The sequence below is a fragment of the Grampus griseus genome, assembly GCF_964374135.1.
Source record: "Grampus griseus genome assembly, chromosome: 1".
NCBI classification, from domain to species: domain Eukaryota; kingdom Metazoa; phylum Chordata; class Mammalia; order Artiodactyla; family Delphinidae; genus Grampus; species Grampus griseus.
Genome location: NC_139017.1, coordinates 87227133 through 87254883, shown reverse-complemented (window position 1 = coordinate 87254883; position 27751 = coordinate 87227133). Strand labels below are relative to the sequence as shown.

The window sequence follows — 27751 nt, the reverse complement described above, 5'->3', positions numbered from 1 at the left end:
AATGAGAGTTCTTTACATGGTCTCTATACTGGTCCTTTATCTCACTTGTCATTTCGTCACAAAAAATTTTTATGTGGAATAATGTTGAATTTGTAAATCTTTCCCTTTATAGCTTTTTAAAATGTCTTAGAGAAATGTTTCCTACCCTATGATTCCAAACATTCATACGTTTTCATTAATACTTTATGTTTAACACTGGGCCTTAAACTCCAGATGACTTAATTTTAGTGAATGGTATGAAGTATGGGTCTATTATTATTATTTTTAATAAATTTATTTATTTCTATTTATTTATTATTTTTGGCTGTGTTGGGTCTTCGTTGCTGCGCGCGACCTTTCTCTAGTTGTGGTGAGTGGGGGCTACTCTTTGTTGTGGTGCGCAGGCTTCTCATTGCGGTGGCTTCTCTTGTTGTGGAGCACAGGCGCTAGAATGCATGGGCTTCAATAGATGCAGCGTGTGGCTCACGGGCTCTAGAGCACAGGCTCAGTAGTTGTGGCACACGGGCTTAGCTGCTCCGCGGAACGTGGGATCTTCCCGGACCAGGGCTTGGATGCATGTCCCCTGCATTGGCAGGCGGATTCTTAACCACTGCGCCACCAGGGAAGCCCAGGGTCTATTATTTTAATTGCTAAGTAACTGTCCCACTCCTATATGTTGGTTAGTCTACCAGTTTAAAATATCATCTTTATCACATATATAAGGGTCTGTTTCTGAACGCTAGTTCTGTTGAGTTCATAGTACCACACAGTTTTACTTATCTTCACCAGGTCTTCACAGGGGCTCTAGTCTCATTTAATACACTTGTCATCTACAGCCGTGCAATCTCACCTTTATTTCTAGTACTCTGAAGGGCTGGGCAAGAACCTCTAGCCCTTGAACTCAGGTGTGGGGTGGGGGAATGTCAACGTTGCAGTGATTGAAATAACATGTCCTTACTCTCCTTTGGCCTTTACTCCCAAGAGACATCCAGCTGGACACCAGTAACTGCAGTGCTATTTATTGAAAAGAGCAGAGAAAGTACAGGCCCCCCTAGGGACAGGATGGAACAAAACAAGCAGTGCAAGTATGCCTCCTGCTCAGCATATTCTCTTGTTGCCCCACTGGGCCATCTTGTTGTTGATGGGCATCTTAAGGAAGCGGTCAGACTGCATGTAGGCAGCTATTTTCTCCAAGGCCTGAAGGGAAAGCACACCAAACCTTATAAAGACTCTAGCCCAGCCCAAATCCCCATTCCAAAACAGCAACACTCACATGCTGCCTGACTCCACCCCCAAGGCCCTCACCCCTGCCATTTCTTGTAGACAGTGCCTTCAAGGTATAGAAGCCAGGGCCTTCCCAAGACTTAAAGGCTTAGAGGTGTCCAACCTTGATCCCTTTAGGCAAAAGCTGGTGTTGGGCAAGAATCTACCACAATGGGGTCCCTTGGGGCCTGGGGAGAGTCTGTTTTTGTAAGAGAAAGGTGCAGGGAGCATCACCTCAAAACGGCGCATGAAAGCCTTCAGATTTGGAAATTCATCCAGGCACGTGGGCTCAAAGATATGGTTCTGATCTAACACATCATAGGTGAGGAAATCCACAAAGGTGAGCTAGAGGAACGATAAGATCATCAGGTCTGGGGAGTTCATTAACACCTGCAGAGATAGAAAGGGATCCCCTCCTTTTCCTTTCTTCCTACCTTTTCCCCTGCAAACCATGAGTATTTCCCCAGGAACAAGGAGAACTGTTTCAGTTGTCCAGGTAGCTGTTCCAAGTACTGAGGCTTCAGTTTTTCCTGGGAGAGAAGTAAAAGGGAAAGTGAGAATAGCTGTCATCATCTGCATGCGAATGGAGCAGAAATAACACTTGGGTTCCTCAATGCTCCTTTTTCTTGATGCCTTCCTGCTGAGGAAACTCACGTGGTCAGCGTTGTAGCAGAGTTGTATCAGTTGCATGCGAAAATCCATTATTTGGTTCTCCATCATGTCCACTCGAATCTTTTCTTCTTCAGTCTCACCACCTGTAGGCCAAACTGTCATTTGGCCTTATCCACCCCCAGGTGAGCAGCCCTCACCTCACCAGCCCTACCCCACTCACACATATTGTGCTTGCGGGCGATATAGCGCAAGATGGCGTTGCTCTGGGTGATCTTGTTCTTACCGTCCATGAGATAGGGCAGCTGGAAGGAAAAGGAAAGGCCAAATGAACAACCCGACTCTCTCTTGCCTACCTGCCTCTCTCTCCTGGGAAAGATAAGACTTGCAGGGAAGTGAACAGTAGAGAGAAGATGCTGTGTCAGGAGAAAGAAGAGAGTAAGTAAAAGTTAGTAACTGAGTCCACACCTGATTCTAGACAGGGGTGCTTAATCTGTGTGTGTGTGTGTGTGTGTGTGTATGCGTATGTGCACGCCATGGACGCTATTTTTTTTTTCTTAATTATTTATTTTTGGCTGCATTGGGTCTTCGTTGCTGCACGCAGGCTTTCCTTAGTTGTGTCTAGCGGGGACTACTGTTCGTTGCAGTGTGTGGGCTTCTCATTGTGGTGGCTTCTCTGTTGTGGAGCACAGGCTCTAGGCGTGTGGGCTTCGATAGTTGTGGCACATGGGCTCTAGAGCACAGGTTCAGTAGTTGTGGCCCACGGGCTTAGTTGCTCCGTGGCATGTGGGATCTTCCCAGACCAGGGCTCGAACCCATGTCCCCTGAATTGACAGGCGGATTCTTAACCACTGCGCCACCTGGGAAGCCCTGGACCCTTTCTTAGAATAAGGTTTTTAAATGCATAAAGCAAATTACATATATTTACACGATTTATATAATATTAAAAGAACAAAATTGTAAGAGTAATATGTGCCTATGAATGCATTAAATAACAAGAGGTAATAACTATCATACTTTCAAAATATGATAAGTGTAAATAATATTTATTTATAATATCTGCAACACATTAATATAATACAAAAATATCCATTTTCTACTAGTGACAAAGTCACAGGCATGGCTAATAATCAAGGTCACTGACTGCCTATACTCACAACAGAAGGAATTGTTAACTTTTAGTTAGTGGAAATGAAAATGTAATTTTTTCTCCATCTAAGTTCAAGGACCCCTGAATTCTACCTATTCTATCCAGGTTAAGAGCCCATATTCTAGATCCCCCTAGAATAGAGAGGAAAGGAGCAAGGATATACTTGAAGACCTTCCCTTCTGTCCCCTATTCTCCTAAAGCCACTTACGTTAGGAAAGTCCAGGTCTAGTTTGAATTTCATATCCAGCCACTGGCTTTTATCATAGTCAGGAGCTGTAAGAGAGAGAATGAAGTGGGATCCAACCTCCTTAATATCCGACCTGAGGAGAGTGGAAAGATCTAAAGACACACCCTAATTCCAATACCTCACATACCTAGACCCCCAAAGCTTAACTATTACTCATAAAGTGTTAAGACAGGGTTGGGCTATGGCAGAGAGAGAATCCCCAGATCACTCCCCACACTGGACACGGCAGAGAGCTCCCAGGTGACTGGGGCAGAAGTCCCACCCGACCTCGTCGTGATGCCACCCTCAGGGCAGAAGAAGACAGGGACATTTGGAGGGCCTGCTCGGCTTAGCGCGGCGTCGCACTGCCACCCAGAGGGGCATTACCTTCCCCGCACGTGTATCTTTTCTCTTCATAGGCTGTCTCCGTGAACTCCAGGAGCATGCGGATGGCATGCGCCAGCTGGGGAGTAAAAAAGCTCCCCGTCAGCATCTGCACAGCTCCCAACGGCACCCCCAATCCACGCCCGCCAATGCCGCGCCCGCTTCCGGCCCACGGTTGCCCAGACGCTGCATCCCGCCGAGCGGGTAGTTAAACGGCTCCTGAGACCTACCACGTTGGGCTTGCTGCCCTCAGCCCCTCTCCCCCAGGCCAGCGTGTCCAGAGGCGGGGCAGGGGTCGGCCTCAGCGGCCCGGGAGCTCGGCTGGGGCCGTTAAGCGTCGCGGCGTAGGAAGTTTGGCCCCCGAGTAGAACCCCTTCTCTCGGAGACCACTGACCGTGAGCCCCCGGCCACCTCCGCGTCCGTCTACCAGACCGAGCGGCTTGGCAATTGAGACGGCACTCACCCCGCGAATATCCCAGTAACCCAAAATCATGGTTGACTTCGACGACATTTCGTTATTGCGTGCCTGCCTTCGCGGACTGCGGATAGTTGGCTAACGGGAGGGGCTTTATACCCGACGTAAGTAGGTGGCACCAACGTGCGCGCCTGACTCCGCCCCCATCGTCGTCTTCCCCTCCCCCCCGAGTGTCCGCGTGGCCACGCGCAGGCGCGACTGCTGCAGTCCCTGGGGTTGGGGGCGGACCGTCCCCGGGCTAGGCAGGGGAGGAGAGTGACCCGGACCTGGGTTTGGGTCTCTGCATTCTCCACGCGTGAAGCGGAATTGTGTTTGTTTACTAGTGCCAATTAGGGTGGGAGGAGCCCTAACAGCCTAGGCGGTGAGGGCCCTGGTTACCCCCAGAGAGTGCGATTCATGCCATAAATATTTATCTAGCGGGTGTGGGGGGTTTGGGGGGAGGTGGGCAAGAACCAGGAGGCGACTGAGACTGACCACCAGGGAATCTCTGTCTTTGGCGTGTGCATTGAGGATGGATGGAGAGGAGTTCGGAGCTGCTCGTTAGGTGTCTGGCCTGGCCTCTACAGCACAGCTACTTAGAACACAGAGCCCCTGTGTTCTAAGACCCCCTAGCCGGGGTTTGGGAACTCACATTTCCCCCTTAGTTTGGCTGAAGCAAAGATGAGACTTTTTTTTTTTTTTTTTTTTTTTGCGGTACGCGGGCCTCTCACAATTGTGGTCTCTCCCGTTGAGGAGGGCAGGCTCCCGGATGCGCAGGCTCAGCGGCCATGGCTCACGGGCCCAGCCGCTCTGCGGCATGTGGGATCTTCCCGGACCGGGGCACGAACCCGTGTCCCCTGCATCGGCAGGCGAACTCTCAACCACTGTGCCACCAGGGAAGCCCAGATGAGACTTTTTAAAAGGACAGTTCACTAAAAGAAGAAAGGAAAAAAGTACAAACACATTGGGACAGATGCATTTATAATGCCTGATTTCTCCTCCTAAGATAACAGGCCAGTTACAAATTAACTTGGGTATAAGACTAACACTTAAGGAACACCTATGATATGCTAGTCAATAGTCTAGGTATTTCACGTATGTTACTAATTTATTGCAATTTAAGCTTCACAACAACTTTGTGAAGTAGGTTTTATGCCCATTAAGATTATTGAGGCCTGGAGAGGTTGGGTGAGTTGCCTTCCTAGGTTCAAGTTTCCATGGGTGGCCTGGGATTCAAACCTAGGTCTGTCAGCCCAATTTGTGTTAGTTCCTTTGCACTTGGATATCCAGACAGTCTCACCTCATCTCAGTCCTTGCTGGGAAATCTGGGGAGCATACTTTTTTTTATCTGGTTCTGGAGGGTTTCCCTGTTTCTAGGACTCCTTCAGCTCCATGAAGCCCCAGAAGGCAATGTGTCAATATCTCCTCTCCCCGTTCCCCCAAATTAACTTTTCTGGTTAACTTTTGCCCTTGAAAGTCAAACCTTAAGGGTCTCACTTTTGTTCTATTTTGTGAGGGAAGATGTTTGCTTTCTTATTCAGTGTCATCAGCTAAGAGAGATGATTTTCGGAGGCCAGGAACTTGAGGGGATGACATAGGCAGTCGAAAAATACAATATTCTGGCAGTGTTAGGGTCATGGACAAATTCAATTAAGAGAGACTAAGGGAAAATCTTAAGGACCCTTAATCCATAAGTACATCAAGCCTTAACTGTAGACTAAATCAATGAAAGTACAACCGGTTTTGTAGGGAGGGCAGTCTGTGACAGTTCTGAGATTAAAGAAGGCTATGTATACTAAATATCAGAAGCCACAGACAGTACAGGCTCTTCACTTAACGTTTGAGAGAAAAGGAAGCCAGAGAGTGAAATGACTTGCCAGAGTTCACACAGGCAGTCCAGTGTTCCAGTCCAGCGTTCCCTATGCTCTGCCACTAAAGAGACAAGCTGGGGAGGGGGCTCAAATTTAGCTCACCCAACAGGAGGGGACAAAAGTATTAGAAGAGAAAGTTGCCAAGTAGAGCGTGGACCACCTGACACGCTTTTTCAGTGCGTCTCTGGATCATCAGCCAGTATGGCTGATCAAAACCTACCACTGTCAGCCCCGGTACTCCTTGCTCCTGTGAAGTGTTGTGTCCTCAGCTGTGCTGGGTGCCTTGGAATATACTGGAAGAAGTGTACACAGAAGGATAAAGATGTCAAGGATAGCCTTATTTTGGAGTTTGTTTATAAAGTAAGGAGAGCTTGGACCATAATTCTCAAATTCTGGCTCAGCTCCAGTGAATTCCCGCTCACATTCAAACAGTCTGGCCCAGTGATGGATGTAGGGCTGCTGCTGTTTCATGCCCAGTGTCCCAGCTCTTCCTGACTCTCTGCCTTTGGCCCCCATCAGGACCAGAGGAAGCTGCAAGAGAGGCACATGACAAGCTTGAAGATACTTTTATTGGGGAGGAGGGGGGCTAAACAGAGGCCTGACAAACCTAGGCTTAAGTGCTCCAGGCTCAGGAAAGAGATGCAATAAATAGGTGGCAACTGGGGAGAGCTCTCAACACAGCGAGAAGGGGCACCATTCGTCTCAACCTCTGGGCTTGCTCATCTTATTTGCTGTGTGAGCTGGGGTGTGGGGTTCGCTGCAACCTGGGGGCCTGAAAGAAGAATTCTCGGGGCTCTAAAGAGTTATCATATCCGCCATCTTGCTTGTGAGAAAGTCTTGGTCTTGGAGGTGTTTGAGTTGCTGCCTAAGGGTTCATCTGAGGAAAGAAAAGGTTGAGGTGAGGCTGGTGGCAGGTGAGGGACCCCAGAGCTGATGCCAACAATCAGCTAGGAGCTTCAAGGCATGCCTGAGCACATGAAATCAAGCCCCTGGGGGACTGTCCTGTGGCCAGACCTGACACATTGAGTGCCACCCCAGGGTTGGGGCTGCTGGCTTGTCCACCTGACACTCTCACTCAGGGATCATCCCACATTTCCAGCGGTGGTCAGGATCCCAGGGTGGCCTCACCCCCAGCATCCTTCTGACAGCCTCCAGCCGTGCCAGGACCTTTGGGGCCTCCTGGGGACACAGCATCTGTAGCTCCCCAGGTCTCATGTGAAGCAGCTGGCGCCCCGTCATGGACCCGAGAGTCTTCACTGTGCTGGGAACAGAAACAGCAGAAACTGTCAGTGGTGGGGCGGAAGGACTGGGCCTGGGTGTCTGTGTGGAGAAGGGGCTGTTTGGGCTTGGAGACTGGGGTGACAGAAGAATTCACAGAAAGGGTATCTGGAGGCCAGGGAGTAAGATAAACATATTGGCTGAAACTAATTTCATAGCTCCTGAGGTTGAAGGGAGAAGCGCCCTGGAAGAGACTCTTGTGATGGGGAGGGGTGCCTGATTATTATCTGAGCCCTTTACAGAGGTAAAGCCGTGGGACTTGGCACTCACACAGTGGAGAAGTTCTCTGCCTGCAACCAGGCTGTGACCTCCTCAGGCCTTGAGCTAAGTCGAAGCCCTGGAGCCTAGAATCAGGGGAAGTGGGGGTCAGAGGCCATCTCATCTCAGAGCCACCTACAGCCACCATCATCTGGGTCCCTTCTCTGGGCTTCCATCAGATCACTTGTCTCACTCCATGGTTCGCTTGTCTGATAGGCACAAGGCTTGTTCTCTGCTCTGGTCCCACGAATAAACTCAGGATACAGTAAGCGTGTGATAATACTGATTAAGTTGAACCGGGACCATCTCCTCCACTTGTCACTGGATCCTCCCTGCCCCCACCTTTGACTCAGGCTTTATAGCTTCTGAATAGTCTAGGCTGGGTAGTACCGGAGGGAACGACTTGCTCTGGCTTCCAGGGAACCCCGACTGCAGGGGCTCCAGGATGTTGCTGGGGATGTAGCCGCTCCGTCCCATTTCATTCTTCACCAGCCACCACCGTTTACTCTGGTCCAGAACCTGCCAAGAGTCACTCCAGCGGTGACCCAAGCCTCTGTCCGACCAGCCTTGGCCCTCCCCCACCAGGCTTTCTCCCTTCTGGCCCTTCCCCACCTTCCCTCTCCCTCTCTAGGCCACCCACGCCATGCTCCCAGTAGCTCCCACCAACCACCACCTCCTTTTATCAGCTCAAGCCCATGCCTCACCTCCAGTACCTCTCCCTGGACCACAGTCAGTTCCCGTGGGTTCCTAGCTTCAAACTCATATAGGACTTGCATTTTCACGGCTGGCTTGACAGGTCCGGGTCTGGAGGGCCCAGGGTGGCGTCCGTGGTTGTGTGTCTCCTCTTGAGCAAAGTGCGAGTTGCTCCCTAACCTAGGGCTTCCCCCGCTACCCCCGGAGACAGTCAGGATGGCCGGAGAGTGGGGCCTCAGAGACTGGGCCCCTGTCTCAGCCCCAGATACCTCCCCGTTGGAGTCTAACGGTGACTTTTGGGCTTCCACAGATTTTGAGGGCAGGTCCTTCTTAGGTGGGCTTGGGGTGTGGGCTTCTATAAGCAGAAGGGGTCTGAAATGTTGATTTCTCAGGACTCTTCCAGCAGTGGAATTTTCTGCATCTCCTTTGAGCACTTAATACTCAAGCTCTGGGAAATCAGAGGTACGTGTGGAGAGTATTGAAAGAAGAAGGGATCGGAGCCTAGGAAGGTGAAAAACTGCCTCTTCACCCAAGGTAGGGGAGAGATGTGCCTGTACATGTATGTGCCTGGCTAAAAGAGAGCCCGGACGTCAGTGACATGTAGAATCCACAGATCCACAAATCAGCCCTGTCCCTCCCTCCCTGGAACCCTACGGTCCTGACTAAACCCAGGGCATACCGGGGGGAAGTAGAGTCTTGGTATCTTGAAGGCTCCTGTAGGGGTAGAACAGAGTACGAACAGGATGTCAGCCAGCGTGGTGGTAGGGAGGTGGGGTGTGAGACCACAGACCCCCTTGCACACAGCTGCCTCATATCCCCTCACCTGTCTGCCCACCACACAGAACCCACCTACCACTTAGGTGTCACGTGACCATGGTTTGGACTGAGATAGTGGACTGAGAAAGCCCAGCCAGAGACTAGGGCTTTGAATAGGACTCTGTGCTAAGCTCCCCTTACCTCGTAGGAAGGTTCTGGAAGCTGCCAACCGTCATAGAATGTGGGTTGGTAGGGCAGGGGCTCACTGCCTGTCCATTTGGACCTGGGGAAAGAACAAGGCTGAGTCCACTCTGTGCCAGGCTGTGGGATGTGGAGAGGGCGGAGATGACAGGGCCTAGCCTGGGGAATCTTCTAGGTAGTGGAGGACATGGCCCACGTGCACTGATCAAAGGCCCCGGGACACCCACATAGGAGTGAACAGCTAAGCATGTGCAAATCCCACAGTGCAGGTATCCATGGGCCAGCCTCACCTCTGCCCGTGAAAGTGCAGACATATCAACACCAGAAGAGATGAGTACTTTATCTCACTGATGGGGGGTTTGACTGAGAGTGGTAGAACCGCAGAGCGTTAGGGCTGGAAGACCCCCGCGGGGTCTAACTGGTTAGAGTTCCCAGCAGCAGATCCCTTTCTAGCGGGTTAGTACGTGGAACTCCGCCTTGTGATCCCAGCACAGCACTCTGGCCGGCTCTAGGGTGGGAGCTGGTACTTGCCACTCAGCCTCCCCCTCACCCATTGCCTAGCACGCAGGAGGAGCAGCACACTGTTGGTGGTCTCCAGTCATGCTCTGCTTGCCGGCCTGGGGAATGCCAAGTCCCCTCTTCGAGGAAGTCCCCTCCCTACCTCTCGGAGGCAGAGGTGAATGCTTCCTCTTTGCACTGCTGCTGAACTCCAGACACCCTGGATTATTGCTCCTCTCACGCTGAATGGCACATGATTCTCACATGTCTGTGTTTCTTACTTATGTTGAACTCCTTGAGAGCTGTATCCATAGTACAGTGCATGGGACACAGGAGGCAGCTAATTTATTCAACGGGGACAAGTCAATGATTCCCCCTTCTGAATCGTTTTTATCGGCTCCTTTTCTTTGCCCTAAAAACATGCTCAGGTCTTCCCTTGACTCTGTTACTGTGCCCTTTAAGCTGTCATTCTATTCCCTTATCTTTGTCCAGTTTTTTGAGGACGTGTCCATATGCCCTGCCTGCATTTTCTTACCTCTGGTTCTTTCGTTATGCCTTGCAACCTGACTTTTACCTTTGCCATTGCTCTGTTGAAACTAGTTCTTCTAAAGTCCTGATAATCTGACTGCCAGATCCAGTGGCCTTGTATGGTCTATATCCTTCTGGATTACCACAGAATTTAGTGTTATTTATAGTTTTGGGTCAATTTGCCTAAAATCAAATAACCTGAATAAAATTTATCTGAAATTTAACTATTTTGAGAGTTTTTACAACTCTTTAGTTATTCTGTTTTCTGTGTTTCTGTCTTTCGTCTCATTCATTCGTTCATTTTTGGTTACTTTAAGAAATGAGAAAACATCTTAGGCCACATCTGACTTAATTTTATATTTAAAATAATAAACAGAGTCAGAAAATAGAATAGAGGTTACCAGGGGGCTGGGAAAAGAGAGGAGTGGGTACAGAGTTTTGGTTGATTGTGTAACGGGTACAGAGTTTCTGTTTGGGATGCTGAAAAATTTCTGGAAATGGATAGTGGTGATGGCTGTACAACATTGTTAATGTACTTAATGGCATTGAATTATACACTTAAAATAGTTTAACTAACTTTTATCCTATGTATATTCTACCACAATAAAAGAAATTGATTACATTAAGTTATAATTTATGTCTTTAGATGAATTGGACACAAAAATCCTTTAATGGGGCTGAATTGGAAAAAAAAACCTTGCTCATTAGGCAAAAAGAATCCTAGAACCACTGGTTTTTTTCCCAGTTGATTTCTCTTTCTAAAACCCTCTTCTTGGACTTCCTTGTTGGCACAGTGGTTAAGAATCCACCTGCCAATGCAGAGGACATGGGTTCGATCCCTGGTCCGGAAAGATTCCACATGCCGCGGAGCAACTAAGCCTGTGCGCCACAACTACTGAGCCCGCGTGCCACAACTACTGAAGCCCGCGCGCCTAGAGCCCGTGCTCCGCAACAAGAGAAGCCACCGCAATGAGAAGCCTGTGCACCGCAACGAAGAGTATCCCCTGCTCGCCGCAACTAGAGAAAGCCTGCGTGCAGCAACGAAGACCCAACACAGCCAAAAAGAAATAAATAAATTTATATAAAAATCCCCAACCCTCGTCTCTCTTGGTTTTCATGCTTCTGCTTTTTTGTTTCTCCTTTTAACTCTCTGGAATTTCTCTTTGCCTCCTTAACCATGTTTCCTTTCACCACCTTGAAATTTCCCCAGGCCCTTCTCTCATGGGGAGAGCAGACCATGCTTGTTAAAGTGAGCTCTGAGGCTCCCACCACAGTGCTTACCTCCAGGTGGCCCCAAATATCACTTCTGTACTGACTATTCTCAAACTCTTGTAGCCAGGTCGGACCTCTCCCCCAAAGCCCAGGCCACCCTGTCTCTGCGCAGGTTCCATTGACACCTCAGCTCAGCATATCCAAGCTGGTCTCATCCTCCCCTCCCCACAGCTGTCATCAATTTGGCCTTGCCGCCCAACTGCCCATCTCACGGTTCCACCCGCGTGGAATATCTCTTTCTCTCTTAGCTCCTTGGCTCCTGGGTTGCAACTCTTATTGATATTACATTTGCAGCATCTCTTACATCAGTAATTGTTAAAATCTGGGCAGGAATTGAGACAGAGTTTTCACTTTGTCCTTGACAAAAATGAGAAAAATTTTAGTAGAAGGTTGCCAACTCTCCTTCCTTGGGAAGAATTGTTCTTTTTTCCGAAATAATGCTTTCCTTCAGTGGTGGGTGATGGTAAGTGGTGGTTTTGTTTTGTTTTCATTGTTTGTACTTAGCCTAATTAAAAGTTGGACACTCCAGGTAGAGTCCTTCAATTTGTTTTGAGATATTTCATAGAATAGAGGTTACCAGGGCCTGGGGAGTGGGAAGAATGGGTACAGAGTTTTGTTTAATTGTTTAATGGGTACAGAATTTCTGTTTGTTTTAAGACACAATGTAGAGCCTGCCACCTCCTGCCCTGTGTGTCCTGCCCTATGCCCCCACGTCCCTTGCCTCTGATTCAGTTAGGCTTTGTCGTCACTTACTGGCTGGTGGTCCAGGCTATGCCCAGCCCCTTCCAGAGGTTACTCTCAGGTGGGCTTAGACAGGACTGCAGCAGATCAACGGCCTTGGTGGTGAGGAGGGGTGAGATCACTTGGACTGCTAGGCCAGGCTCAGGGCACTGCTCCAGGATCTGGGGAGGGACAGAAGGTTTCAGGAAGCCTGGGCTCTTGCAGGGCCAGACAGGAGTGGGGAAGGGCCTGGGGTCCCTGGCTTCCCACTTTTGCAATACCGCGTTGCCCCAGGCCTACTCCTTCCTGCCCCCACTGGTGTCCTTGGGGTTAAGGACAGTGCATAGTGGGGATGGCGTCTTGGGGTCAAGGAGAAGAATGTGCTGAGGTGAGCAAAGGGCAGATCCAGACTCCCTCTGCCCCCTACCTCCCACCCAGGCCTCTGTCTCATCTTAACTTCAGCATGTCCCTCTGCACCACCCTGTCCTCCCCCGACTCACGGAGTTCAGAGTTTGGAAGAGGAGGTGTACGAACACAGGGGCGCCTGTATCCTGCAGCATCGTGGCCAGGTTTCCCTGAGGATACAGGGCGAAGCCTGTTACCACCCTTCCTCCCACCCTACTTTCACCAGGACCCAAGGGCCCCATTGTTCTGGGCCTTGATGGGGAGCCTGGCATTTCTCCAAAAGTCCCAAGAGTGGGAAGAAGCTGGAGAAGCTTGGGATGTCCATAAGACAAGAGAGGAGGGGACTGCTGAGGTGGGGTGGGGGGAAGGGCTGGGGAACTTGTGGGGAGCCACATACCAGGAGGTTGAAGCTGTACTTGATCTTCTGGAAGCAGTCGATGTAATGTGCCTCTGTTATCCCTGTAGAAAGAAGTGGGAAGGTGGTGGGTCACAGATTATCCCAAGACTCTCCCCCCACTCCTCTCCCCTGGCCCTCAACACTCACCCCCCTGATGCTTTATCTGTTTCTTCCTCTGTCTCTTCTTCTTATGACTGGTGTTTGACTGGTCCTCCTTCAGCTTTTCCATGAATAGCTCGATGTCTCTTAGGACGTGGCTCAGCACCTCCTGGACCCCAAACAACCCATGGTCTGAGTGGGCAGTTAGGCCCACCCTGGAACTCCCAACCCTGACCCCCCGCCCCCTCCTACCACAAGCCTGAGCCTCAGGCCCAGCCCAGGGTCTGACCAAGGCTCCGGGTCCCTCCTCAACCCAGGCCCTGCCTTGGTCATCCTGGCACCTGGCTCCTTGGGGTGATGGAGACGACTGGTGTCCTCTCTTGGGCCAGGACCAAAAATCCTCAAGGAGCCCAAGACAGTCTGCAGTTACCTGATCCTGTCCTGGGTCCCCGGGGGATGGGGACCTCCTCGAAGGAGGCAAAGTGAAGGCACTTGAGTTTTGGATGATGGAGTGGTGTGGCAGGGGCCTTGGGGATCGTGGTGTGTCTGCAATGGAAGGGAACCATGGCCCAGAACTTCTTTGACCTTTGATGGGAATCCTCTCCTCCCACTGGCCCCCACGCCCAAGCTTACTGTGCTCTGGGGTCATCCAGTGGTGCTGCTCTGGAGGGGGTCTGCACTCCAGAGGAGGTACCTGCTCCTTAGGGATCGGCCTTTCCAGAAGAGGCCCCCTGCATCTGTCCTGACCTGGGAGAAGGGCTCCGAATCGGGGCCTGTGAGCACATGGTGGGGACACAGCTTTGACAGGGTTCTTGGGACAGAGTCACTGCCCACCCTTCTGCCCTAGGACCCAAGGGTACCACTCCCTCTCTCCAGGAGCCCGACCAGCCCTGCTCCCTGGTCTCCATCTGAAGCCTTCCCTGACTCTCCCCTGCCTCATCTGCCTGCTCTCTGGGGCCAGTCCCTCCCACGTCAGCCTCTGAGGCCAGCCTCCAGTGTTCACTGGGCCCCGCCCCAGCCCCTTCCCCATGCCCATCTGTGCCCTATTTCAGCCTGGCCCCTCCCCAGGTCTATGCCTATGTTATTGGGCCACAGGCTCCTGGGCTCCCCCAGATGTGGGGCAGACCTGAGCTCTGAGGTCCTGCAGGTGGGCTGGGGCAGAGGCTGCCTACCTTTGCTCTAGCTCCTCCTCCAGAGCCTTCTGCAGGCTGATCTTCAGTTGCTCTGCCTGCAGGAAGCAGCAGTCAGACAGGCTGGGGATGGGGGGTCGGGGAGGAGTGGGGGGGTGATGGCTGTTGGATTCCACACCTACTCACCCCCACTTCCTGGCACTGGAAAAGCAGAGTGCTAGTGGCTGGCAGGCCTGAATCCTGCACAGTGATGGACAGGACAGAGTTGTAGGAGCAGGTGTTGAGTGCCACGTCGATGTCCTTGATGCCGTCCAGGCGGTAAGATTCCAGTTCCTCCTGGGCCAGGCAGAGAGGTCAGCTGTGAGGTCACTGAGAGCCAGGCTGACTCCTGGGAGCTCCTGACCTGGGTTGCTCCACCCTTCTAGTGGTCTGGGATGGGGCGTCGTCTCCCCTGATCCCTGTGTCTCTGTCCCCCGTTTCTTCCTAGTCCTGGGTATGTATTGTGTATGGGGAGGGGTGGTTGCCACGTGGGACATGCATCGATGGTGTTCATGCCTGGTGCTTGCTTTCCCACGGCCTGGGTCAGCTATGATCCCTTGCAGGGAATGGTGGGAGGCTGACCTTTGTCTCGATGTCCAGCAGCTGGAGCCGGCCATCCCTGACCTGCAGGAGCAAGTCCTGGCTCCACACCCGGCCCTGAGCATCCATTTCCTGCAGCTTTTGCAGGGCATCCTTGGGCTCCTGGACTCTCTGTGTCCCCAGCTTACATGTCAGCAGGTGCTGAGGGGAGAGGAGAAGATGCAGGACTGGGAGAAGGTTTGGAGAAGGGGATCACAGGTGGGAATGCGTAGGGCTAGGGGGTGGGGGAAAGGCAGCAGAGGGGGAAGACATGTCCCTGGCCTCCTTGCTGGGGAGTGCCAGGCCATCCCTATAAAGCAAACTTCAGGGGCCTGTGTGCTGGCCAGAGGCAGTCAGGCTAGGATGGGGTTCCCAAGTCAGGGTCTGAGGGGCTGTAGGAGGGGGTTTAGGACTCTGGAGGAAGGACAGTCATGGCCTTTAACAGTCCAGGCCAGCTGAGGGGGCTAGATCGTGGTAGATGTGGGCTTCAGCTACCCAACAAATAAGTCTGAACTCCTCTGGGTGGGATATATATAGGATGCTCAAATTCTGTCCCCGGCTTCCTTTGCCCTCTTTGGAATCACCATCCCAGCCTGGTCCATCTCCTCCCTGACCTAGCGTTCCTGTCTCCGTGCCTTTTCTCGTGCTGTTCCCCCTGCCCAGAAGGTGCATTCCACTTCTGCTAACCCATCACCTCCCAGTCTCTCAGGAAGAAGTCAAGCCCCCCTTCTCCCGGATTCTTGCCCAGAGAGGTCCATACTGACCTCTGTCTCCACTCAGGCCCTTGCCCCCTGCTAGTCTGATCATTCCAGCAGTGTTTTTATCCTTGAGGAGACCCCTCCCTTCTCCTATCCAAACATTGCCTTCACCAGTCACAGTCCTGCCCCTCACCCTCCCCTCCAGGCCCTGGTTGGGGGGAGGTTGTCTGCCTCCTGCCCCTTGATCCCACAACGCCGCCCTCTGCATAGCTCCCAGCTCCTCTCCCAGTTCATACGGCTGGCATATTCAGGAGCTCTGACAACATGACCAAGTGCCCTGGCATCCTGGACATGCCTCTTCTTGCTCTTGCCTGCTAAACCTAACCGAAGCCGTTCTTAACCCCCATCCCTCCATGAAGCCCAGTGCTCCTGGGCCCAGCCCAGATGGCTGGGGGGCCCTGACCTCTGCCGCCCTCTGGAGCCCCCAGACGGTTGCTCCAGCATCCCTCGCTGCTTCTTCTGCTTCTTCTCCGGGAGGGCCCTAGATCTGCTGCTGCCCAGGGGCGGTTTCTACCCCAGACCTTCAACCTGACCTAGTGTCTTCTGTTCGCTGCCACACCCTTCCAGTCTGAGCTTTCTCTGTGGTGTCAGCAACTCTCCAGGCAACTAGATGTGGCAGAGCCAGTGTCGTCTTCCCACGCAGGGCCAGAGCTTCCATTGTAGGCTCTAAGCTGCGCAGGCCTGCCCCGGGGAGCTCAAGCCCAGAAAGCTCCGCTCTCAGACAGTGGTCCTTTCAAGTCCTCAAACAGGGACTGCTAACCTCACACAGTCCTTCCTCCAGCTGGGGCAGGGGGCGGACTGGGAGACAGGCGGGGATGGGGTGGTGGCAGGTGCCTCCTGACCCATCCCTCTGCTGCTTGTTCCTGCCCGGGGATAGGACGTCCACCACCTCAACCTCTAGCCTGGCCTTCCCTGCCCATCCTCCTTCCCCACATTCAGCAGATGCTCAGTTAGGCTTGCTGGACCCAAGCCCACCTGCTCTGACTGGGTCAGGCCATTGGCTTCTGTGGCAGAGACTTATCTCAGATGTCTGTTTTTTTGTCAGGGCGGTGGACACACGGGAAAACTTGGGTTGAATCAGGAAACTGTCTGGGGCCCCCGGGTTACTCACCTCCACCCTGAACTGCAGGTGGGTGGGCTCTGAGGTGAGATTCTGCAAGTACTCCTTCCGGTGCACTGCCGTGGCCCAAGGCAAGGGAGGGGGGGCAGAAGAAGGAGGTGAGACATATACAGCAATAAGGGTTGGTCAGCTTGGCAAGGGAGGGAATGGAGGGCAGGGGGTTCAGGGAGCTCAGTGGGAGGGAACGGGAGAGGGCACTGGAGGGACAGCTTACAGTAAATGGCTCTGCTGCTGGGCCGGGACATGTTGACACCGCTGAGATGACTCCCTAGAAGCCGAAATGAATGGAAGAGACAGCAATCAGGGCTGGGGAGAGGGATACTGGGGCAGAGCTGGGCAGGACAGCTGTTGCAGCCCATCCCTGACCCGGGTCTGAGGCTTGGACCACAGGTCTTTCTGGATCCTTCTCCAGACATACCCTCTGCTGAGGAGCCCTCCGTCTTGGTTGGGCCTTGGAGGCCCCCAGGCAGGCTCCCAGCTTCCCATTATTTGGTCAGTAAAGCTCATTCCAATGGGCTCAGGAAAGCTGGGTGGACAGGAACTTGGGACCAGATCCCATCCTGGGCCTGAGTGTAAAATATGCCAGATGGGTGTGCCTAGCTTCTGGAGGGAAGGAATTAGGGTCTGCAGCCTTCCCTGCCAAAGCAAGCCTCTTGTCCAAGCCTGTTTCAATTCCTCAAATTAGGAGGAGGCCAATGTTGGCTCTTATGCTGGGGACCCGCTCAGGAGGGGTGTATGTGTATGTGTACGCACATGCATTTGTATGCACGTTTATGATGGGCTCTGTAGGATGTGTCAGTGATCTGCACTTTCCTGAATGTCTTACTAAATCTTCTGTCTCTTTGCCTTTCCGTTCTCTGAACCCTCTTCTCAGAGTCCCTCCCCACACAACCCTTTAAATTCCAGCTCAAGGGAATAGACATTTTTCCAAAGAAGATATACAGTTGGCCAATAGGCACATGAAAAGATGTTTAACATCACTAATTATTAGAGAAAAGCAAGTCAAAATCACAATGAAGTATCACCTCACTCCTGTCAGAATGGCTATTAACAAAAAGGCAAGAGAGAAAAAAAAGTTGGTAAAGAAGTGAAGAAAAGGGAACCCTTGTGCACTGTTGGTAGGAATGTAAACTAGTGCAGCCACTGTGTAAAACGATATGGAGACTCCTCAAAAAATGAAGAATAGAACTACCATATGATCCAGCAATCCCACTTCTGGGTATTTATCCAAGGAATATGAAATACACACCCCTGTGTTCATCATGGAACTTATAATAGCCAAGATATGGAAACAACCTGATTGACCATCAACAGATGCAGGATAAAGGAGATGTTGTATATACAATGGAATTAACCATAAAAAAGATAAAATCTTGCCATTTGCATGGACCTTGAGGGTGTTATGCTAAATGAAATACGACAGAGAGAGAAAGATAAATAACGTATGATTCCACTCTTTTGTGGCATATAAGAAACAAACAAACGAAACAAAATATATAAACAGACCAAACCAAACGAAAGTGTAGATGCAGAGGACACAGTAGTGGTTACCAGAGGAGAAGGGGCAGGAGGGAGGGGGAAATGGGTAAACGGAATCACTGTGTGGTGATGGATAGAAATTAAATTTTTGGTGATGAGCATGCTATAGTGTACACAGAAGTAGAAACATAATGTTGTGCACATGAAACATATAATGTTATAAACCAAGGTTAACTCAATAATTACAAAAATCTAAATAAATAAATAGATTCCAGGTTAAGGATCACCTCCTCCGTGAAGCCCTCCTTGACCACCCCACTCCACCCTTCCCATCATCCTAATGCCACACCAAACCTTGTACGTTCCTCTCTAACAAAAGCAGCCACCCTGGTTAGTGCTGTGAGCCTAATGCTAAGTGCCTTCATATCATTTAATCATATCATATCATTTCATATCATATCATTTACCTTACATCATTTAATTTTCACTACCATCGCTTATACTTCCTTGGCCCTATGTGCTGAGCACTGTTCTACAGATGTTACCCCCATCAACTCATTTAATCCTCAGAACAACCTTGCTGGGTGGGTTCTGTTATTATGCCATTTACCAGATGAGGATGCTGAGGTTCAAAGAGGGTAACAGGCCTGAAATCTCAAGTAAGTATTTGATAGAGAATGAACCCAGCCGTGTCTGACTGCAAACTCCATGCTTTAACTGTCTATATATGTGCCTCTGTCACTGGGCTGTGACCTCCTGAGGACGGACTTATCTTGCCACTGCTGTCCACACAGTGCCCTCCTGGCATAGAGGGGGTCTAGAATATGTATATGTTGAAACGGAATGGAAGTAAATGAGGTGCGTGTGTACGTGCAGGGTGGGGCGGGAGTTAGCTGAGTGTGTGGGTCAAGGTAATGTGTTATTTAATGATGTAGGTATGCATCACGAATAGGGTGTCAGTTCCGTGGGTGTCCGTGCATCTGCGTGGTGCCTCTGAGTTGTCCAGAAACCTTGGAATATCCTGGGCAAAGTGTCAGAGAGCAGCCCACGCCCCTGTTACTAGGACTGTTATGAAAGTAGCAGATCTGATAAGATGACTCAGTGCTGGGGAAATGGTTGCTAGTAAACAATTAAGGGATTGTGGCTGGGTCTCTGTTTTCCTTGTTTGGGAGGAACCCTTCCCCCACCAAGGGTAAGGGGGTACTAAAAGTCTGCTCTCCCTCTCCCCAGCTGCACCTCTCAGGCTGCAACACTTCCTGCTTCTAGATCCAGAAGACAAAGAAGAGAAAATGAACGTTGTTTCGGTTAGCTCCCCGCCAGCCGCCTCGCACAAGGATGGTCCCTGTGGGTCTCTGTGAGCAGGTTCAGGGAAACATCTGCTGCTCAAGATCCTGATGACACAGGCAGGGGATGGGGGGATCCTCAAGGTGGGGCGTGGGGATGGGGGGATGGAAGGTGGGGGGTGGAGGAGCGGGGGCCTCCTTGCCCCTGGGAAGGGGGGATCTCTGGCAGCCCAGTTTCCCCATTTATCCCCCAAATTTAGGGACCTGGAGTGGGGAAGGAGTTCGGGTCTGCATCCCGGACCCTGGGAGAAGCAGCCCAGAGATGCGGCTGGAGCCCTGCTTCCTGGCTGGCTAGCCCTTGGCCGAGTCCCAAGCTCTTCTTAGGGCTGCTCGTCCTGGCTACATCTGACATGGGCAGGAGGCCCTGGCCTGGGAAGCCTCACTGAGTTGCATCCGGCATCCCCCGCGGCTTGGGTGGGCCCTGATCTCGCCGAGGGCCAGTCCCTTACCTGGGTCCCAGTGAGGCCTGGTGGCTGGTCCCCCCAAAGGCGCAGTTGTTTGAGCTGCTGGTCTGATGCTGGTGGTGGGAAGGCAGTGGCTTCTCTGCTAGAGGCGCAGCCACGGGCAGAGGCCCTGTGATCAGGTGAGCCCTGACGGCGCAGACAGGTCTTAACGCTGGTGAGGCCATGAGGCAGCCACACCTGTGCTCTTTGGACTCTGATGGGTGGGAAGGTCTCCTAGGCCACCACCTGCCCAGCACCAAAGCCTGGGCCTGTGGCAATGCCTGTGCCGACATGTGTCCCAAGCTTAGCCAGACTCCTGCTTCCCAGCTTCCTCCTCTGCTTGCCTCTGCCATTAGTGTGTGGCCCCCTCTTGCCTCCCCATTTGGGTACCTCCTCTGAGGCCCCAGGTCAGCAACAGGCACCAGGGTTGGGACCAGAAGGAGAGGGCACCCATGGTTCGGGAGAGTCTGGCTTCTGTGGTCAGGGCACAGGCGGCTGGAGGTGGGCCCCGGCCTTGGGGGCAGCTGTGGGCTGGCACGTGTGCCTGTGTGTGCTGCGCACGTGGGTTCGTGACCGTGTGTGCCCAGGTGGTACCTGCGAGCAGGATGTGGAGTTTGTGAGAGCAGATGAAGGCTGGGGGCCGGGACCACCATGGGCATTAGGTGGAGGGATAAGACTTCTTCCTAGCAGGGCCCACCTCATTCTGCCCTTTCTTCTTTCCCCTCTGACCCAGCAGGGAGCCCTCTCCCTCATCCGCTCTTTCCTGCCCTACCCTACCCCGTGCCCTCAGACCTCTGGTTGAGCCTGGGTGGCTTCAGCAGAGATAGGAAACTGAGGTCTGCCTCTGTGCCTATTCGTGAACTTACCCACTCCTCGTGCTTCACGGTGTTTAAAAGCCTTCCTTGGCACCCAGGCTGCCTGCCCTCTGGGGGCTCACAGTCTAACAAGGGAGGTAGGGTGTAAACAGGGAGCGAGGCAGGAGGGGAGAGGAGGGAGGGAAATGTCCGTGTCCATGCGGTGGTGGGTCTCGTGGGCAGAGACCCGGGACCCGTCGGGTTAGGATCTGTGCTGGAGAGCCCTGTGGTCTGGGGGCAGAGCCAGCACGCCCACCCTTCGCTTCCTTGGGTCCATTCCAGGAGATCTCAGCCTCCTTCCCTGCCCCCGCTCCAGCCAACACCGCCCTGGATGGCCTGGAGTCCAGGAAGGGGGTCCTGGCTGGGGGCCTTCCCCACCTAAGAGAGTCCACGGGGCAGCCAGCTTTAGGGGCCCAGGGATCAGGTGGCTGCTGAGCCAGCCCCCAGCCGTGGCCACACGGGACCAGCTCTCCTGACCTCCCTGGCTGTTCTGTTCCCTGGGTCTCAGCCTCTTGGTCCTTCAGCTTCTTTCCAGATAGGACAGCCTGTCCCTTCGTTGCCTCCCCCAGTGCCGGCCCCAGCCCCGGCCCAGGTGCCCAGCCAAGACTATGTCTCTTATCTTACTCAGCTCAGGCCAGGCCCTGCCCTTCCCACAGGCTTCTCCCCATTTTCGCATTCAGGGGCCAGCACAGCTGGCACTCTCATGGAGGATGGGGGAGGGGGCTGGGGGAGGGGCACAGCCCACTGCAGAAATCCGTGTGAAATCTTCAGGTGGAGAAAACAAGAGCTCCATCTGCATCCTCAGCGTCTTGCATCTGCAGGGGCCTGTAGGAGTGCCCTTGGGAGCAGTGTGGGTATCCTCAGACGGGAGCCCTTTGCAGCTTGGGTGGGGCTGGGCCTGGGGCTTCTTCAGTGCCAGGCATTGTGGAACCACTCCGGTAAAGAGGGGCATTAGGAGAGATGGAGAGGCCAGGCCCCTCATCCCTGGGGACTGGGGGACCAAACTGATGCTTCTGCACAAAGAAAGCTCCAAGTGTCAAAGCAATTCTTTGGCAAAGTAATCCTGGCTGGGGCACCAGGAGCCAGGACGCAGGTGGGAGGGGAAGGGATTAGGGACTCATTTCACTCATTCACTCATTCATTCATTCATTCACTTATACATTCACTCCACAGCTATATACTGAGGGCTTCCTCTCTGCCAGGCACTGTGCTACATGCTAGGGACACCTTGGAACTCAGCTTGAGTTCGGTGTCTCCCTCCAAACCACCCAGCCCCTCCTCCCATGTTCCCAGCTCAGCAAAGGCACCAACACCAGCCAAGCATGCAAGCAGGGCACTGGGGCCACCCCAAGTCCTCCCTCAGCCCCTGTACCTGGCCCATCACCCATCCTGTGGGTCCCATCTCCTTAGCAAGTTCGTACAGATCCATCTTCCTCCCACCCCACTGCCGGGGCCTGAGTGTCCCCCAATTGTCAAATTGTCTGCCTGTGACGGTGCTGGAGTCTCCTACCCTCCCAGCCTCCAGTCTTGTTATTAGTTCCCCTCCTCCTTGCAGACAGGGGATCTTCCTTAACTGGAAATCTGATCATTCACTCCTCTGTCTAAAACCCATCACTAACTCCCCTCTCATCTCAGGATAAAATCCAAATGCCTTATCATGGCACTTAAAAAAGATGCACAAATTTATTAAAACTTGAAGACATCTAACAATTTATTGGATAAATTCTTATTAATTGTAGGAAACCTAGAAGGTCCAGGAATTCAATTTCAAAGGATTTAGAAAGAATTCCTTCTAAAAGCTTTCACTATTACATTCTTTGTTAAACTGGGACTTGGATCACTTTGGGCATCATTTCGCCCCTGAACCATTGCCTTGATAAATTAGTCAGCAGCAGCGCATGAAATGGTGGCTAGATGAGAGACTCGTATTCTCTCTTACCCAAATGTAGCAAACAGCGCCATAGGTCCTACTTAATGGAATAGGAACTTCATGAACTTGAGGCTCCTGCCTCTGATTATGGCCTTATCTCCCCCTACTTGTGCCACTTACACTTTACACTCAGCTTAGAGAATGATTTGTGATTCCTAGACACGTCATGCCTTGGTACCTAGCTACCCGCTGTTCTCTCTGCCCATGGGAAAAGCCCACTATGCTTCGTGTCTACCCGTAAGCTCTGCCTCTTCTGGAAGCCTTCCCACTGCCCAAGACTGGTGGGGACTCTGGCCCTGGCTTCCCAGATGCCTTGTACACATGTCCCCCCACTACTGCAGGTGTCACCTTGAGGGGTATGTCCCCATCAGACTGGAATGCCTGAGACCCCAGGGTAGTTTATTACCACAGTCTATAGAGGAGAGGAGGACCTGTGGACAAATACATACACTGTGGCATCCCAGGCACAAAGGACCATACTCTGTTTGGGGGCATCAGAGAAAACTTCCCAGAGAAGGGGATGCTGGGGTCAGTGCTTAAAAATCACGTAGGAGTTTGGCCCAGCAATGAAGTGGGAAGGGAATGCCAGGTGGAAGGAGTAAAAATCCTGTTGGATGGATGGGTGAAATGGAGTATTAGAAACTGGGAATGGCTAGAGTGTGTGTGTGTGTGTGTGTGTGCACGCATGTGTGTTTGAGTATGGCAGGCAGGTGGTGGCAGGTGACAGGGGATAAGTGTGTCTTTATCATCTGGTGGTAAGTGGAGTCACTGAATGCTTTTTTTTTTTAATTAATTAATTTATTTATTTGGCTGCGTTGGGTCTTCGTTGCTGCGCGCGAGCTTTCTCTAGTTGCGGTGAGCAGGCTTCTCATTGCAGTGGCTTCTCTTGTGGCAGAGCACGGCGTCTAAGTGCACGGGCTTCAGTAGTTGTGGCTCGCAGGCTCTAGAGCGCAGGCTTAGTAGTTGTGGCGCAGGGGCTTAGCTGCTCCGCGGCATGTGGGATCTTCCTGGACCAGGGCTGGAACCCGTGTCGCCTGCATTGGCAGGCAGATTCTCAACCACTGCGCCACCAGGGAAGCCCCTCACTGAAAGCTTTTGCACAATGGTGTGACAAGGATGTCGTTGGTCCCTGCCTCCCGAGAGGGCCCTGCCACTTGCTTGTTCTCAGGGCATAGAGAGAGGCTGCTGAGGAATGGTGGGTAGGGATGGACCCAGGTGCACAGGTTTTAGACTGAAGGGGTCAAGGAGCCCCTCCAGGCTACCCTTGCCTGGCCCGGGAAACAGGCCTGGGCTTCTCGGAAATTCCAGAGCAGACCCTGATCGGTAGTGGGGATCTCTGGAGGGCTCTGGGGAAAGAGAGCTCTGCTTTCCTGAAGAGCAGTGAGGGAGATAGGCCAGGGCTCTGGTTATTTGAGGAGAGAGGCCTATTTGTGGCTGAAAGGCCTCTAGCGGTGGGGTGTCAGCTAGGAGCACCTCAGGCTCGTGGAGCTGAGTGCCAGAGCAGCGTCCAGCCCGAGCTCTGGCTGGCATCCTGCACAGACGAGGCAGGCCTCCACGTCAGATTGGGGGCCTGGGGCCTAAGTCATGGTGGTCACGGCCAGGGGCTGGTGCCTGGCCCCCGGGCTGCTGGGAGTCACAGAAACAGACCCCATCTCTGCTGCCCCCAGTGCTGGCATGCAGGGCAAATTACTTCTATGAGCCAGACAGAGTAAATAAGGGCGATGACATCCCTGCACTTGGAGCTTACATTCCAGGGGTAGAAGAAGCAGACAGATATAGAGTGGGGTCCAGGGAGTAGCTGGACGGGCCGGCCTCGCTGGGAGAGAAGGGGCCTGAGCCAGCGGGAGCTCCCGCGCACACGGCCTCTGCCCTGGTTCTCTGGAGCCTCCACCTCCCTCCCGGCAGAGGCCGAGGAAGGAAAGGGGTCTGGCAGCAGGAGGAGGCTGGGAGGGGGTGATCTGAGGGCAAATGGTCAACTCTGTGGGGCCTGTGTGGTGTCGGAGGATTAAGTTTTCAGGAAGGAAGGCTGGGCCTTAGGCGTTCCTAGAAACAGCCCCATCCAGGGACTGGGAGACTGGGCTTAGAATCTCAGGCCTGCCCCCATTTGCCTAGCTCACCCTGAGTTCCTCAGTCTCCTAACCCCCCAAGCCCAAAGCCAGTTCTCAGGCCTTGTTTCTCCTTCCTTCTCCTAACTGTCCGTGGCAGCAGGATGTTTTTCTAGATGACAATCTAGATGACATTCTCAGTATCCCTCACCCCACTTCTGGGCAATTGGTTCCGCCTCCATATCCAGCCTTGGATCTGTTGGGTGACACTCCAACACATGCCTCCTCTTCCCTCCCCTCCATCTTGCATCCTACCCCTCATCCAGGGAGGTAGGTGGTCCCAGGGGCCCAGATTCATCCAGCCTCCCCTCACCCAGACAGCCCTGGTGGAAAGGCCCTCAGGGACGTCTGGAAAGCTCCTCACCAGAGGCCTGAACCTTGGACTGTGATTCAGAGCAGGCTGCCAGAAAACCTGGCGTACAGAGGAACCATGGGTCAGGCCGGGGAGGGCTGCTTAGGAAGGGGCAGTCTCTAAGAAGGGCCTGTCCTTGATGATCTCAAGGGAGGGGACGGACATGGGCCCAGCTCACTGTCCCAAGAGGGACAGCAGCCTGGGTCGCCCTCCCTGGGCCTGGCCTGGCCGCCTGTCATGGGTGTGCAGGGGAGCGGGCTCACCCAACGCCTCTGTCATGCACTTCTGCTCCTGTCTCCATTTCAATCCACTGCCCAAGGTGAGCACGATGCAGCCATTCAAAACCGCGTGTAAAAGTCTACTCAGTGATGCGCAGGAAAGTTCACAGTGCGGCATTAGACGGAGACAGCAGGCCACACGATGGTAGATACTGTAAGATCCTAGTTTTGTGAAATAAACAAAGAAGTACATAAATTGAAATCATATAAATAAAAACAGAAAAAATCTAAACAAAACTTTTAATCATGTAAATCGAAACAGAAAACATTGCAATCATAAATCTAAATATAGAAAATGTTCATGATTTTGTATTAGGTGAAAAAAAGCTTGTTACAAAATGGTAATACTCAATTTTGTAAAAAAAAGAATTATAATCACGAAAATCTAAACATAGAAATAAACGTCAGCATGTGAATCTAAACATTTATTCGGCATCCATTCTGTGACAGGCACCTATCTGTTGAATGCTCACAACAACCCTTTGAAGTAGGTTCTGTTATTTTCATCTCCAGGTTAGACAGGAAGAAACTGAGGCACCAGGAGGCGAGAGGTAATTTATCCTGGGTCACAGCCCAGAGATGGCAGGAGTGCCATTGGAACCTACGCAACTTGGCTTGAAGAAAAGGTACTTGAAGAAACAATGTCAGGTATCTTCAGGGCTTTTTTGCAGGGAGGCTTCTTCTTTGTGCTTTTCTGTATTTTCCAACTTTTCCCCAAAGAGCATGTTACTTTTGTAATCATTGTCTCTCCATTCCTTCTCCACCCCATGCAAAATAAATGGGAATTTTTAAAGTAACAAAACAACACAAAATTGTCCAGGAAGGTGCTCCTCCTGCAGCCCTGGGACTCAGTCCTGCCCAGGGGTGTCTGCTGGTGGGTGAGCTCAGTAGCCTGGGGCCCCAGGAGAGCCAGCGGGAGGGCTCAGCCCTCCCCTCTGCGCTGTGTGGTCCCCGAGGGTCCCAAAGGCCTTGGGCTGTGCCCCTGAGGAATCTCAGGTCTCTCCATGGAGGCCACCCAGCACTTGGGCTGGGGCCAGGCCATACCCTGGTTGGCCTTGAGAGGTGCTGGACATGCTGTGCTGTCCCTCCTGAGCCTTGGGCGGGGGGTGGGGAGGAGATGGGTGGGAGCCTAGGGCCAGCTGAGCAGTCTCCGTGGTTTCTTGGCCCTCACACCCGTGCCACATAGTCCCACCCCACATGGCTCCTCCACAAGAAGTAAGGTGCCCTTCTGCAGCATCCAGCTGCTACTGGGACCCTCTTAGCGACCAGGCCCTCACTACCTCTCCAGCAACGCAGGCCGTGTGGAACCCTCCACAGCCCAGAGCAAGGGCCGCAGAGCCAGAAACACTCAGTGTGAACCCTAACTCTGGCTCTTAGCTGTGTGGCCTTGGAACCTGAGTTCACTGAGCTTCGGGTTCATGGTTCATCAAAAGGGCTGATGATGACGGGGAGGATGACGCAAGACAACATAGGTCACATGTCTGGAGCAGGGGAGGGGCTCCGTAAATAGGCTTCCCAGCACTGGCCTCCCCGTAAGTCCTTCTTGCTGCTCCCAGCTCTCCCTGCAGAGCCACACGGAACAGACCTGATACCTCCAAGATGTCTCTTCCCTGGCAGGTCTTCCCCAGCTCCCTTGGCAACACCAGCATAGCACGGTGCCAGGCAGGCTGCCACCTTGGTCTCTGCAGAGCACTGTCTCGAGTACCTGGCTCCGTGGGAATCCCTGGGAAGCCTGGCTGAACATACAGAGTCCTAGACTCCACCCATGCAGAGTCCAGGAACGAGTCCCAGAGTCCAAAGTTTTACAGTCTCTCCAGTGGTTCGATGGGAGCCAGTGGGCAATGTCCTGCCTTAAGTGTGTCAGCCAGGAGAGACCGGTGCTAGGCTGCTACCTGACCAGCTTGGGCCTGAGAGGCTGTCCTTCTGGCCGCTTCCCACCCTCCCCACTCAGTCCCCCCCATGGGGTGCGCTTGTGCCACAGACAGGCAGCATCCTTCCAGAGAAGAGTCCCACCATGCTCTGCTCTGAAACTGGACAGCAGCTCAGGCTGGAACCCCAGCCTGCCCAACTCCGACCCAGAATATTTGTCCAAAGAGAGGCCTGAGCGCCAGCGTCACTGGGCTCCCAGAATGAGCCCAATGAGCCTGATCTGTGGCTGCACTGACCTCCCCAGCAGGCTGGCAGGGCCGTAGCCTTGTGCAAAGACCACAGAACTCAGGCCACCAAAGACCCTGCCCTGAGAGGCCTTCCCTGGATTCCAGAACAAGCTTCAGAGGGAGGGGCCAGCTGCGGAACAGCCA

At 52.7% G+C, this 27751-nt stretch overlaps 2 protein-coding genes and 1 long non-coding RNA gene across 3 annotated transcripts; all 3 read right to left on the bottom strand.

The window, feature by feature from the left end:
• Positions 1 to 991: 991 nt before the first annotated feature.
• On the bottom strand, positions 992 to 4185 carry LOC309831064 (glutathione S-transferase Mu 3). The gene is made up of 8 exons (XM_082668009.1): positions 4075 to 4185; positions 3615 to 3690; positions 3210 to 3274; positions 2075 to 2156; positions 1897 to 1997; positions 1677 to 1772; positions 1477 to 1587; positions 992 to 1176 (listed from the first exon to the last, which is right to left on the bottom strand). Exons 1-8 carry the CDS (start codon positions 4120 to 4122, stop codon positions 1078 to 1080), a joined length of 678 nt encoding a protein of 225 aa, XP_082524135.1. The 5' UTR covers positions 4123 to 4185; the 3' UTR covers positions 992 to 1077.
• Positions 4186 to 6879: 2694 nt separating this feature from the next.
• Positions 6880 to 17174, bottom strand: EPS8L3 (EPS8 signaling adaptor L3; the record flags this gene model as incomplete). The annotated part of the gene is made up of 16 exons (XM_082657674.1): positions 16882 to 17174; positions 16659 to 16723; positions 14793 to 14951; positions 14358 to 14507; positions 14214 to 14269; positions 13675 to 13814; positions 13472 to 13587; positions 13090 to 13210; positions 12943 to 13004; positions 12641 to 12715; positions 12174 to 12322; positions 9123 to 9204; positions 8845 to 8879; positions 8177 to 8360; positions 7818 to 7991; positions 6880 to 6933 (listed from the first exon to the last, which is right to left on the bottom strand). The coding sequence occupies exons 1-16, from the start codon at positions 17081 to 17083 to the stop codon at positions 6880 to 6882; spliced, it is 1824 nt and encodes a 607-aa protein (XP_082513800.1). The 5' UTR covers positions 17084 to 17174.
• A 6356-nt stretch (positions 17175 to 23530) lies between these two features.
• On the bottom strand, positions 23531 to 27173 carry LOC309836359. The gene is made up of 3 exons (XR_014298138.1): positions 27037 to 27173; positions 25437 to 25613; positions 23531 to 23750 (listed from the first exon to the last, which is right to left on the bottom strand). It is a non-coding gene; the product is annotated as an uncharacterized lncRNA (long non-coding RNA).
• Between the last annotated feature and the right edge of the window lie 578 nt (positions 27174 to 27751).

Coding starts and splice junctions, on each gene's coding strand:
- LOC309831064 (XM_082668009.1), bottom strand. CDS start 4,122: ATGTCGTCGAAGTCAACCATGATTTTGGGTTACTGGGATATTCGCGGG. Junction 3,275..3,614: donor AAGATACACGTGCGGGGAAG/GTAATGCCCCTC, acceptor TCTCTCTTACAG/CTCCTGACTATGATAAAAGC. Junction 2,157..3,209: donor TAGACCTGGACTTTCCTAAC/GTAAGTGGCTTT, acceptor TTTTCCTTCCAG/CTGCCCTATCTCATGGACGG.